Here is a 13,746-nt window from a genome sequence, read left to right on the forward strand (position 1 = left end):
CGGGCTCTTCTTCGTTGCTTGTCTTTGAGGGCGGTTTGCATCCAGGATTTTGTATTACCGCCCTCTACTAAATTTAAATAACACTTTTGGCTGCTCTAAATTTAAAAGAAGAGTTCTTCTCCACTCCTCATCCCACTTTCTCATAAAAAAACTAACTCGATCTAGGCTCAACACAGGCCTGAACACATTTTTGGGATTCGATACGTTTATTACTGTGGTCAAGCCCGCCTCCACTCCGAAAACCCCGGTCAACCTAACCGCCAGTTATTTTGTGGTGCCTGTATGTAGTTATTATTACGGTAATGCAGTGCCAGCACAGAATTCAAAATAAAAGCAGAGACTTACGAAGCCAAGCTGCGATTTCACAGGAATTCAATCAGTCAGTCAGTCTGTTAGTTGATTGATGAATTATTAAACGATTAGTTAATCAATTAATTAAGCATTTAAGGAATTAATTCATTGATTATCAACTTAATTCATTTTACCATCCTAATTCTGATCACACTGAAGCCTTAGAAGATGGAGGCCATGACAGTTCATCTGTGTGAATAATTAGCCCAACATAAAAATAAACACAATATCTGGAGTTTTTGATGGAGAATTTCAAAATAAAAGCCCACGTAATATCAAGTCAAAATTACATTAAGAGGAAACTCCCTGTTTCTACAGACTAATTTCAGTTAAGACTGATAGTACTCCACCTCAGCCAGTCAATCAGATAATTCCAAGACGTTCTGATGTGAAATTTCTAAAATGAAAGCCCTCTAAAATGTCAAATATTTCCGATATTTCTCTCTTAATTCCAGATTCAGGAAACTATCTGTTTCCACAGGGTAATTTTACAGCAGACTTATAGTACTCCACCTCAGAGAGTCACTCATGTAATATCAGGGAGTTCTGGTGTGGAATATCAAAATTAAAGCCCTCTGAAATGTGAAATATTTTCAATATTTCCCTCAAATTCAGATTGATATTGGAGGGAAACTGCCTGTTTCCACAGACTGATTTCTCTTGAGACTAATAGTACTCCACCTCAGAAATTCCACGTCAGAACTTCCTGATATTATTTGAGTGATTCTCTGGGGTGGAAAACTATCGATCTGAACTGAAATTAGTCTGTTGAAACAGGTAGGTTTCCTTTAATGTAAATCTGAATTTGAGGGAAACATTGAAAATATTTGACTATTAAGTAGGCTTTTATTTTGAAGTTCCTCATGAGATACTCAATATACTTACAATATACTTTTTATTTTTATGTTGGACTAATTATTCACATAATTAAAATGCCATGGCCTCCATCTTCTAAGGCTTCAATGTGATCAGATTTAGTATGGTAATTTGAATTAAGTAAATAATCAATTAATTAATTCCTTAAATGCTCAATTAATTAATTAACTAATCGACTGAATGAATGCGTTCATGTGAGCTTGCAAATTGTGTTCATAAATCCGTGCTTTTATTTTGAATTCCGTTCTTGGACTGCATTACCGTAATATCTACTATACATGCACCTGAAAATAACTGGGGGCTAGCTCGGAGTGGAGGCTGGCTTGACGTCAGTCCGATATTTGTGGAGTGACGGTGAGATCGAAAAGTAGCCGAAGCGGTATGTACCGATACCTAGACTGGTATACCGATCCTTGGAGTGGAATGTCGCTGACATTCTACTGTTATTTCCCCTACACATTACGGTATGTGCCACTTGAGACTGTTACGCGATTGAAAGACTGTTGGATGGGTAACTTACCGGTGACTCGATAGCAGAAAAGTTGAGCAACATTAGCCATGTTAGCTAAGGCTAGCTCTTCCATTAGCTTTGAGTAGTTTATAGGCAGAAATGTATTAATATTACTTTACTATCATATCGCAAGAATCCGAGTGTAATTACTTTATATATGCCTACATGCCAACAACATAACATACAACAGAAATGCATATATTCCTTTATTTGAGACAATGTGTTAAGTTAGCAATGTCAATAAAGACTCAAAAAATGTATACATTTACAGCAGTACTTGCTATAAAACCAGCCCAGTGGCATTATATTCATCAGGGGGTGGTACCCATCCAACAGTCTTTCAATGGCATAACAGTCTAAAGTGGCACATACCGTCATGTGTCAATGGAATACCAGCGGAATAACAGCGACATACCACTCCAAGGATCGGTGGACCAGTCTAGGGATCAGTATACACCGCTGAGCAGCAATTGACATGCTTTTGGCCACTTTTCGATCTCAGAGCTACTGTATTTGTGAGTAAAAAAAACTCAGATATATTTGCTAATATACACACATTTCTTAATCCGTAATATGTGATTATCACACACTTATGACAAAGCTATGTGATAGAGGCAGGATATTTTACAGTTTAACAATATAATATTGTTTTCCAAAGATGATATCAGTGCACTGACATGGCAAACTTCACTTGGAACTTGAAAATTATAAATCCCCCAAGCAGCTTTTATAACTTTACGTTCTGTTAAAACAAAGACATGTCATATTAGCTGATAACAGACAACATATACAGTATTAAATGACATATCCCTGATAGGCCAATAATATCAGCCAAATGATATGGCAAAAACAGAGACTGGTGAGTCCTGGTAACTGAATAAAGACACATTGACACCTTTCCACTTGCATGTGTTGTGACTGTTAGTTCAGACTATAAACTCTACATGAATGTATAGAATATGTATCTGAAATATTGAAATAAAAATGAATGAAATATCTTGTTTCAGAAGACACAAGAGTCAGGGTTTACAATAGCCCAGAGGGAATTACAAGCGCTGCTCCCTCAGTTTCCGACCGTACTTGAACGCAGCAGCACCACGCTGTACTTCCCTGTTCCTGCTCCTCCCAGCTCAAAGATGGCAGCCATGGGACAGAGATGAGAGACGCCACCAATTCAGGAGTTTTGACATGAAACAGCACTGGGGCGGAACGTTTAAGCGGTTCTCTGCATGCTTTTGACATGACAACGAAATAATTTGTGACTGCCCAATGTGTCGCGCTACGAAGACAGCTAAAGGATTCGGAAATGGGATGTTTTCCTGTAGGCTAAGCTAGCAAGCCACGGTTAGCAGATAAATGAACTTGTCTCTTCTGCCATACAAGAAGCAAGCAGCTGCTCTGCATACGGTGTACTGACATCTTTGAAGGTGGGTGTCTCTTTGTATGGCAGCCAAAAAAGCAAGAAGCCAATGTGAAGGCGTAATTCAGTTGCGTAAATTTAGCATAAACGTTGGTGGGACTTGCATAATATGTAGTGCTAGCTAACCTTAAAGGCTCGATCTGTTTCCTCTATGGTGGAAATGGCATTGTAAACACAGGTGTAACCTTACATCTGTCAGTTTAGTTGCATTTATTTATTGATGTTCATTCTGTTGCTAAAATACAATGTATTAGCCTCGGGTATTGGATCACCCACAATATAGGTGGAATTTTAGTAGGAGGCTAGTGTCATGGCCCTCCTGATTCTTAATAACAGTATGGAGTGTCCATAACATACTCCTTATTAAAGATTGACTCTCGGACAGCTCTTCCTGATCTAATGCTACCCTGCATACACATTGGTCTACTGGATGCCCTTGGTGTACATCCTAGTTCTGTGCAGCAAAACAAGACATACACGTGCATCACTGTAAATCCAAATGCTAATATTTTCTCCCTTCTTTCCCACCAGCTCAGTTTCATCATGGCCATCACTCAGTTCCGTCTTTTCAAGATCTGCACATGTCTAGCCAGCTTACTTTCTTTCTTCAAAAGGTTGATATGCAGGTGAGCACAACTGCATGCTTGACACAGATGAAAAATAACCCTGATACTTGTTGTTCTCTTTGATAGATATCTTGTCAGTGCAACACTTATTTGCTAATACACAATGATACATATATTTGGAAAACTTGCCTACAGGATAAGTTGTCCCAAAAAAAGAGAATTCAGTCATTATCAACTCAGCTAGATGCTAATGGAAAGGCAAGTGAGGTTTCATCGTCCACTGAAAAAATTCTGAAGCTTGACAGCAAAACAGCAATGAAGCATTCTCCTGAACAACTGAAGTAGATGCGACTTGATTTAAAATGAAAACAAAACATAAAATGGCTCTATACAGTTTGTTAATCCAAGTCTTTGGAAACCCTGAGATCCCATACTAATTTGAAAAGATGTTAGTTACACATTTTTTTAAAGCTGAAACATATATACTGTAGCTGCCATTCTAAAAGCGTGCACCCCATCTGAAGAGGGTGCAAGAGCTCAACATCACTTCAAGTGTGTAAATCACGTGTATTACGCTGGACAAGCTGCATGTTTTATGCTAAAGCTTTATGTTTTCAACTGTTGTTTTCTTATGAAACTTGCTCTGACTTTCCAAGGTTGAGTAAATAGACTAGCGTTTCTATAGTGCTTTTCCAGTCTACCGACAGCGCAAGGCGTTTTACAACACTTGTCACATTCACCCATTCAGGCACATTCATACACTGATGACAGAGGCTGCAATGCAAACTGGAGAAATCCAACCAGTCTCGACTTTCATTTAGTGGACGACCCACTCTACCTCCTGAGCTACAGCTGCCCTACTAGATGTTTTTTTAATGTTTGGATGAACTTATCCTTTAATACCATTTGAGAATTTGACAGGATGTACTGGGTAAGTTTGTACACATGTGATCCAAACCTTTTGTATGTAACTGAGTTTGCAGTACTTATTCATCATTCTGCACTAATGGCAGGTTTTTCTCGCCTCTGTCTTCAAGTGCTTGCTCATTGGGGGACTTTGCGTGTCTGTTGATAAAAGAGTATGGTCTAGACCTGCTTTGATTGAAAAGTGTCATGAGATAACTTGTGTCGGGACTTGGCTCTTTAAAAATGAAAAGGCTAGGCGTGACTTTACTACGATAATGGTCTTGTACATGTTGGTGGAAGATAACACCTGTTTGGTACTTTGTGGATCACATGCCTGCTGATTTACCGCTGGAATCTATGATTCTGAAAGGGTCTCAATTCATTGTCTCTGTAATGCTAGAAGACAATCAAAGTGGCATCGGATCGATCCCTCAGCACTAACAGATTGGATGTTTGTGTTAATGAAAATGTACAATTATCAGTTACTGCTGTTTACAACAATACATTTCCTTGTTATTTCATTGTATTACTCTGCAGGAGTGGTAGGGGTCGAAAGCTCAGTGGTGATCAAATAACTCTCCCGACAACGGTGGATTTTTCATCAGCTGTACCAAAAAAGGTCAGTATTGTGTCAATTCACAGCACCTGCCCTGAGAAGTTAAGAGACTAGCGTTCAATATTTGGAAAGGCAAAGTACAGATATAATCTTTGGGCTAAACTGGCATGTATTTGCTTAATCAGATAAACTAAACAAACCTGCTTTCAATTCCATGTGCACAAATGAAAGCTTTTTTATTTTCTCTTGTCCGCACAGCCAGAGATTGAAGAATGGAGCTCTTGGGATGAAGATGCTCCTACAAGTATCAAGATTGAAGGTGGCAATGGAAATGTTTCTCCTTCACCCAATGACGTTGACGAAGAGCCTGACTACTTCAAAGACATGGCTCCCACCATCAGGAAAACACAGAAGGTATGTCCACACACGGCGGAGATCCAGGGTCTCTTCAGATGTCAATTTTATCCCTACACATTCAACACAGATGTTTTAGCTCTAATTTATCACAAAGATGAGAAAAGTTGGGGGTTAGCTTTGTAGCACTGCAGGGTTTCTCCCAGGGAATTCTATAGCCGGAGGGGTAACCCCACTTGACACGTCTCGTGATCAGTTTATTTACTAGGTGAGAGCACAAACAATGGCGGCACTCCCAACATATATGGCATCTGCTCTGAGATGACGTGTGCAGCTGCTGTTCACAACTGTCTGTCTAGAGCATCAGAGCCAAAGCAGCTTTTTTTTTTATTTTTTGAAATGTATTTTATTGTCAATTGGACACAAAAAACACCCATACCAATAACTGGGAAAATGCCTAATATCTGCCCCGATAAATCATTATATCCCTATCAGGATCCTCTTGATGACAGCATATAACTAATACAAAAAGATGAAAATTAAGAAAAAAAAATTGCCCTAACTGATTGTCACCAATAAAACATTTTGGCAATAGTTATTCTTTAATGTATTATTATGAGGCAAATGTTTAACACAATAAAGGGGCTATAGACACCAACAGCGTTAAGCTCGGTTCCCTGTAAACCTTGCTTTCACAGTGCAATTTTGTCTGCCACTGAGCATAAATTCTCCTGGGAAAATGAAGGCTGACTGGTGATTCAGTCAGGCTGGCTATCTGCTTTCATGTGACCAATTTTCGACTGAATGAATGAATGAATATTTGAACAGTTTGTCCTGTCTTGTTGGTAGCTGCTACTAGGAAAACATAAAGCAATCCAGATGTCCTTGAGACACTGTCGACCATAATAATACCACTTGAAAACATTGGAAAGTTGCCTGCTTCCACTTGAACTAAATTATAGACTTTATGTTAATATGGCCTTTGCATAATGCACTTGTCTGTTTATCTAAAATGTCACGTAAATAAATAAAAGCTCAGTCAAATCTCCAGTGTAAAAAGAATACAGCTGACTGATTGGAATGCTCCTGTCTTTGTCCTTTGTTTTTCCTAGTAATAGTTTGCTTGAAATGCTTAAAATGCATGCACATTATTCACAGATAAAGTAAATGCATCAGATCATGATGTATCTAATATATTGTATTTGAATAATTAATAATGAATGTCAAATTGTAATATAAAATGTTTAAATCCATGCCTATGATGGGACTGTAATGCATCACAAAGTGCTGTAGTTAAGGTCTGCGCCCCTGTTTCTCTGGTTTCCGTGTTGCAGATATTGCTGAAGAAAAGGGAGCCTTTGAACTACCCGGTGCCTGATGGCTCAGCAGGTTTCTCCAGCAGACTGGCAGCCTCTCAGGATATGATGAGCTTCAGTCCACCCTCGGTAAGATAACGCTTGATAACATCTGAAGCAGCAGGCAGCTCTTCAGCTCCTCACACAGGCACAACCTTTGTTTGAAAAGTAGAGTTTCTATTGCAGAGGTGTATAAAGTGAAAGGCAACTCAGTCCAAACACGTGGCCATTTTGATTTGTACAGTAATATCACATCATAAATGTTTATTTGAAAAGATCAGCAAATTACAAAGAAAACCCAAAAAGTACAGGCTGGAAATGGAAGATTAAAATAGACCATGTTTAAGGCCCCCAGTTTTAGTCTAATTATGCAGACTGTGGAAGTTATATATTTATCAAGTGTAGGCCTGTCACGATAACACATTTTGCTGGATGATAAATTGTCCCAGAAATTATTCCGATAAACGATAATATTGTCGTTTTGAGACCATTTTTCAACTAATATAATGATAATGGCATTGTTATGCAAATACACCCTTTCAAAGTTAAATAAACTTTTATTTCTAAAGAATATTTAACATTGGAATTGGAATGTGAAGAAGACATTTTAAATATCCAAAATAAATAAACAAAACAACCAAAAACAATAAATAAAATACTCTCAGTCTCAGTCTGTTAGCAAAAATTGCACTTGAATAAAAACCACACACAACCAAAAACAATAACCCTAACCCTTTAGTATGTCGTCTTTCACGCTGTACAGTCGTGGAATTGCCGTTTGACACGTATGGTCCACCAGGCAATTTGTACTGGCTGTCAAATGTTTGCAGCATTTGTCGAAATTCCAGCTTTTCCAAAGTATGAAAGGGCTGCATCTCTTTAGCGATGTAGCAAACTACACTGTCTGTGAGTGCGCACCATTTTGCACTGTCCTGTTTGTATTTTGTTTGTCGACTAAACGCCCCAGTGATTGTGAACTGTTGGGAAGACGGAGACGCAAGGTTTAGTGGTCCACCATGGTCATTCAGTTTGAATCTGAAGTGCTCCCACACTGCAGCTGTCGCGTTCGGCTTTGAAGCCAATTCCATCTTTGTTTTTATTCCTCCAAATCTCAACTAGCGTTTTCTCTGGCTTGCTACTCCTCACGGGGCTCTCGTGCTGCACGCTGTGGTATGCCAGGTGCAGGGCCCCGCCTCCCCACACAAGGACAGAGACAGAGTTACTGACAAGAGGGTTCACGTGAGAGACACGAGGAACACAAACAAGCATGCAAATGGAAAGTGTCGAGGCCGGCAAAATTATCGAGTTCATTTTAATTTATCGTACGATAAATTGATTTGTTGATTATCGTGACAGGCCTAATAAAGTGTTGTTAAGAGATAGAAACAAGTGGGAGAGTTTCATTGCTATAAAAAGCGAGACAAACCTCCTGTGTAACCTGTTAGTCTTGTAAAGAACTTGGTTAAAGCTGCAGGAGGCGGGACTTGAGTGTAAGAACAAACCCAAATTATCAGTCAAAATGAGGAAGTGAGCCTTCAGCAAAGAGCATTGCATCAGCTTTTGTTTCATCTTATCTGTCAAAATGTTGGTGTCATTTCTGGATGATTTTTAAGTGGGGGTCGACTGATATGGTTTGTTCAGTTCTGATACTGATACCGGTTATTCATAATGAAGGAGAGCGATGGCCGATAATTGGAACCGATATATATTTGCAGTAAAAATAAATATCCCGGTGTCAAAGTTGACAATAACCAGTGCTTGAATGTAACTAACTATAATTCACTCAAATACTGTGTTTGAGTGTTTCCATTTTCTAATACTTATAACTTCCACTCCACTAAACTCACCTGATAACTTAAGTTTCTAGTAACTCTGTAGATTCAGATTCTTCAGTATTGACAGGCTATTACTTTTGACGTGTATCCAATCAGATAGTGTTGGCAGGACATTGAGTGAAACCAGAGATCATAGAAAGGATGCTGCACCAGAGCCAAAGCTGTGCATTTTTAATTTCATTGATTTTTATACACAATTGGACAAAATAAACACTTAATATCAGCCCCTATAATCAGTCTACCCCTAATTTTCAAGCAATAGTAAGTGGCAAATCAATTTTTAAAAATAATTATTCATATTCACATTCCATAAAAAACCTCTTAAGAAAACTCTTTATTTTCACAAGAAACCAGCTTGTGACAGGTCTTAAGATTGTGCAGTCATGTCAACAGGGAGTAATTAACTAAAGAGGTGTCCTCCGTATTGATAATCTCTGGTAAAGCCAAAGGTGACATCCAAAATAATTATCTTGTGAAAAGAAATTATTATTTTTTTTTTTAAACTGTCCTTTTGTTCAGGCTGAACTTGGAGAGATGGACACATGGCAAGGGGACGCAAACGCCTGGGAGGACGAGTCTGAGGCTGCCTGGGAAGCGGAGGAGGTGCTCAGGTAATATTCACCTCTGTGCCTGTATAGAGATGTGCATTAATAGGGCCCTATAAAATCCGTTTTATTTTTTCCCAAATTCCGTTTTATTTTTTTCCAAATTCCGTTTCTTCCGTTTAAATTTTTGGGAATCCCATTTTTTTTTTTTTTTACCTTCTACTCTTATTATACTACCAAAAACAGCGTGTTTTTAATGTAAATGACTAAAATGTACACATATTAAATAAAAATTACCTTAAATTTATAGAGGTGACAAACACATTTCCTCAATACTGTACCGTACACTACATTAAAGTGCATCAAGAACATTTTTACTTCATCATGTCTGCATACAGGTTTCATTTGGGTTTCATTGAATAAAAACATGGCCAGCTCTCAGGCAGATCCAGTAAATGTTTGCATACCAAAATTCTTCAGAAAATTTAAGTTGTAAATATTAAAAAAATTCTGTCTGCCAAGAGGGCTGTGGCTAACGGGGCTAACTAGCAGGGCTTTCCACTAAGACGCAGACTAGCCAGCCATAATACATAAGTAGCCAGCCGGGGGGGGGGTACGATCTTATACACTGGTCTTAAATGTAAAAATAATAATAATAATGTTACATTATTATTATTATTATTATTATTATTATTAGCCTAAGTGTGCCTGCAGAACAGGCAGCCTATATTAATTTCTCAGACATTTGCTCTATCATTATTATTATTGTTATTATTAATATTATTATTATTATCAGCATCAATATCTACTCTATATATTATATTATTATTATTATTATTTTATTCATTAGTGTAACTAAGTATGCCAGACGCTAATGCACCAATAAAGACTGTGATTTGCGCACTGAAAATAATAAATAATAGGCTATACAAGCTCACATAATATTGCATCATGAGGCGTTCTGGGCTTGTAAATATCTTATTGTCGGTGCATGACACCTTCACAGTCTAATGAAAATACACTCTTAGAGTCCGTTTGGTTTCATTTGTACAACCGACAGTTTTTTTTGATGCCAGCACGTGTCGCAGGTATTGCTAAATGGACGCTGGAAGAGAAGAGTGGATTACCAAAATAAGCGTATTATGGTGAGCCCTGCTTCTCGCCTCCGACGGCCGACACACTGACTCCGCTGAGTGCGCGCGCACACACACCGCGTGTCGGGGCCGCAGATGAGTTTCTCTCCCTTGTGATCAATGAAGTCGGCGATGATCGGAGTAATTTGTGATTATTATCAGTACAAGCACAGCGAATCACAATTTTAATGAGTGCGGTTCAGTTTGACATTATTGTCAGTCTGTTAGAAAAACATTTAACTTTATTAAAATCGAAAAATAATAGTCATTAAAGTAGCCGGCTGGAGTTAACTGTGTAGTCGGCTATATGGCCGGCAGCCGGCGCTTGTGGAAAGCACTGTAACTAGCTAACAGCAGCTACTGTTGGCAGTAGTTAGCAGTCACTCTGGTATTATATGCCGATAATACGAATCGGACAGGTGGCTAACTCTCTCACATTACACCTTTTAATTATGATTTCTCAGGTCTGCTTCTTTGCAAAACAACAGTTCACCTGACACATACAAGTCGTTCGGGAACTGCTCGGCTCTGTGCTGAGGGGTTAATGTCGAGTTTCTCAGCTTTTTCGCCGACAAAGACAGAGCCGGGCAGCCGCTTCGCAATGCTTACATTGTTTTGAAGGGGGAGCTCTGTCTGGGGATGGCTTGTTGTGCCACCCAGATTTGCTTCCCTCCATGCAGTTTTCCCCAGACATGTGTTCCTCTTCCACACGAAAACAGCATTTCAGTGAAATTTTGTCAAATTCCGTGTTAAAAAAATAGATTCCATTTTAATCGGCCAATTCCACGATTCCATCTGTGATTCCGGAAATCATAGGGCCCTACATTAAGACTAGTTTTCCATATTTATCAGCCCAGTCAGGAGTGTGGATTCACATTATGGCCAGCAGATGACAGTGTGTGCCATTGTAGAAATTCATCAGAGCAAGCAACACGGTTCTGTTTGCACTCCCAGCTGACCTAGCTTCCATTGATGTGTGCTATAATGACAATGCTTGCGATCATGTGTTTACCTTGCCTTTTTATTTAACAGACAGCAGAAGATGGCTGAGAGAGAAAAGCGGTCCATGGAGCAGCAAAGGAAGAAGATGGAAAAAGATGCTCAGAGGATGATGAAGAAGGATCAGAAGATTGCCGTCAAGCTCTCGTAACATTTTTAGAAATGCTCACTTTTGAGCCAAAGGGATTGGGTGGGGGCAAAGACACTAAATCATCCGTTACTCTGTCTTTAAAGTCATCAGACCGGCCAGGATTATCATCCTTCACCACTTACCTGTTCGCAAACTGTCCTCCTTCTCCACCTTGTTTCCACCAACAGCCATTTTAGTCTGTTTTCCAGCTGCAGCAGTGTAAAATACATAGAGCACCCGGCGTACTCACTGATCATGAGGCAAGGTCATTGAGGAAGAGCTGTATTTATACGGTCCAGATCATCTTAGGTTAAAGTTTAGATGCAGCATTAGATTCTGATTAAATCTGTCAGCTAGTGTAGAAAAAAATTCTGTTTGGGTTTTCCCAGGAGCATTTGTAAATAAACTGGTACCTGTGCTACCCTTTTAAATCTCAAATAGGGAGTACAATTCCTTTTCTTTGTCATATTTATAACCTCGAAGGACGAAGGGGCGTAATTAACGTTAAGCATCGCTGTATACCAGTGACATCCCTCTGCTTCATTTGATTCGTGTGTTTTTATATTTATGTCGTTGTCTGAAAACTTGATTTTCTTTTTTTCTAATGAATGTTGCTTGATTTTTCACATCATCTCCCTTTGCTGTGCAGCCCATACTACACTGGAAGTCTGCATCAAAATGAAAGCAGAAAAAGCTCAATGTGATCACAGATAAATGACCGTAGATTAGAATCTAGCCCAACTTTAAATGTTAGCTGTGGGTTCCTATGGTAATCTCATGGCTACTGATAGATCTGCTATTTGTTCTCAGCCTTTGTCATCTTTTCATATCAAAGGAAAATATCCAGTTATCACAGCATTTTTTAATTTGTTTCTTTTTTTACCCCAAGGGGAGGGAATGTTCTTCTGCTCTTAAATAGTTGATGCACTCACTGCTCAGGCTGTCTTCATTAAACATGGATCAGCATCAGCACAGTAATGTCAGACCTGGTTATGTTGCCCGATAAGATTAAAAATAAATTCTTGCTCATTTTCTCATCAAAGCTAACACATGAAGTTAATGGTTTTGACTGAGCATCATGTTATGCATTGCTATAATGACATTACCAGGCAGTGTTGAAAACATCAGTGCCAATGGGCAAGCTGTTGTCATGGAAACGTTGGCAGGTGAAGAAGGTCTCTTATAAATTTAAATGTGCAGACATGATACAAAATGTGTCTGGTCTGTAATGCCTGAAATTGACTCAGGTGGAGGTGAGAGGGGCACATTTCTTTGCTAAATGTCACAATTGGAAAAGCTTTGCAAGCGCTTTTATGCTTCTAAAGAAATACTGGGTACATTTTACACAGTAGTGATTCATTGACACTCATGAGGTGCTGATTCTGTTAAAACATGAATGATATAATGAAATAAGTGCATGATCAGCGCTAAGACTTAAATTCAACGCAGGTGTTTGTTTTTTTTTTTTTCATGGGAACTCGGCGAGCTATCTATGTGGATCAGTGTTTCCTTTGGAAAGGCTCTTTTCTCCTTGGTTTTCATTGAGAGGCGCTGCATGTGGTTCTGTTCTGTCATTTTGCACATTTAAGTTCTTTCCAAAACTGAATCACAGAGAACCCCTTTGTTTCTCATCCATTTCCTGTCATTGATGTGTGAGAATTAGTGTTATGGAATGGTCAAGGTTGAGCGCAAATGACTTCAAAAGCTTGATCAGTTCTGAAGGTTTGGCAGATTGTATGCCTGCTGTATTAGTCCTACACAGGTTTTTAATAAAATGATTTGATTCATACCTCTAGAGGTGATGAACTTTGGTCATGAGTCTGCTGCCTGATGTTTCATTTGGGAGATGCTAGCTGAATTTCGTCGCGGATGGATGACGCGTTAGCGATGCTCATGGGGTTTCTCTAGTTGCTCTACCCTAAACCTAACCAAACTGCAACAGTTATCTGAATTTAAAAGAAATAGAAAACAATAAGTGAACTTACAAACCCTGGTCTCCTGGGTACGCACCCTGTAATTAACCGACTCAGCCACAACAGCTTGCTCAAAATGCGGACATTGTTGCTTTCTCAGAAGTAGAAATGACGGTCCTGGTACAACATTAATTACGATGTTCCGGGGACAACAAAGCTATAACATCTCAACAGCTTGATGATCTTGAAACATGAAATTCTTGTAGGAGCAACACCAATACAGCTGTATCCGATTG

At 39.0% G+C, this 13,746-nt stretch overlaps 1 protein-coding gene across 2 annotated transcripts; it reads left to right on the forward strand.

Annotated features, from left to right (window-relative positions):
* The first annotated feature begins 2,825 nt into the window (after positions 1 to 2,825).
* On the forward strand, positions 2,826 to 13,355 carry ebag9 (estrogen receptor binding site associated antigen 9). Of its 2 annotated transcripts, none has more exons than XM_030393177.1 (7): positions 2,826 to 3,165; positions 3,690 to 3,784; positions 5,168 to 5,249; positions 5,445 to 5,600; positions 6,875 to 6,985; positions 9,250 to 9,341; positions 11,441 to 13,355. In XM_030393177.1, exons 2-7 carry the CDS (start codon positions 3,702 to 3,704, stop codon positions 11,556 to 11,558), a joined length of 642 nt encoding a protein of 213 aa, XP_030249037.1. In that variant the 5' UTR covers positions 2,826 to 3,165; positions 3,690 to 3,701; the 3' UTR covers positions 11,559 to 13,355. The 2 variants fall into 2 exon arrangements, with proteins under 2 accessions (XP_030249037.1, XP_030249038.1); XM_030393178.1 differs by having other exon boundaries at positions 2,827 to 3,165; positions 3,695 to 3,784.
* Positions 13,356 to 13,746: the final 391 nt, after the last annotated feature.

The sequence above is a fragment of the Sparus aurata genome, chromosome 17 (genome assembly GCF_900880675.1).
Source record: "Sparus aurata chromosome 17, fSpaAur1.1, whole genome shotgun sequence".
Classification (NCBI taxonomy): Eukaryota; Metazoa; Chordata; class Actinopteri; order Spariformes; family Sparidae; genus Sparus; species Sparus aurata.

What these genes read in the sequence shown, in the direction of transcription:
- ebag9 (XM_030393177.1), top strand. Translation starts at nt 3,702, where the DNA reads ATGGCCATCACTCAGTTCCGTCTTTTCAAGATCTGCACATGTCTAGCC. An exon ending in TTCAAAAGGTTGATATGCAG is followed by an intron (nt 3,785 to 5,167) that starts GTGAGCACAACT and finishes ATTACTCTGCAG; the next exon opens with GAGTGGTAGGGGTCGAAAGC. An exon ending in CATCAGCTGTACCAAAAAAG is followed by an intron (nt 5,250 to 5,444) that starts GTCAGTATTGTG and finishes TTGTCCGCACAG; the next exon opens with CCAGAGATTGAAGAATGGAG.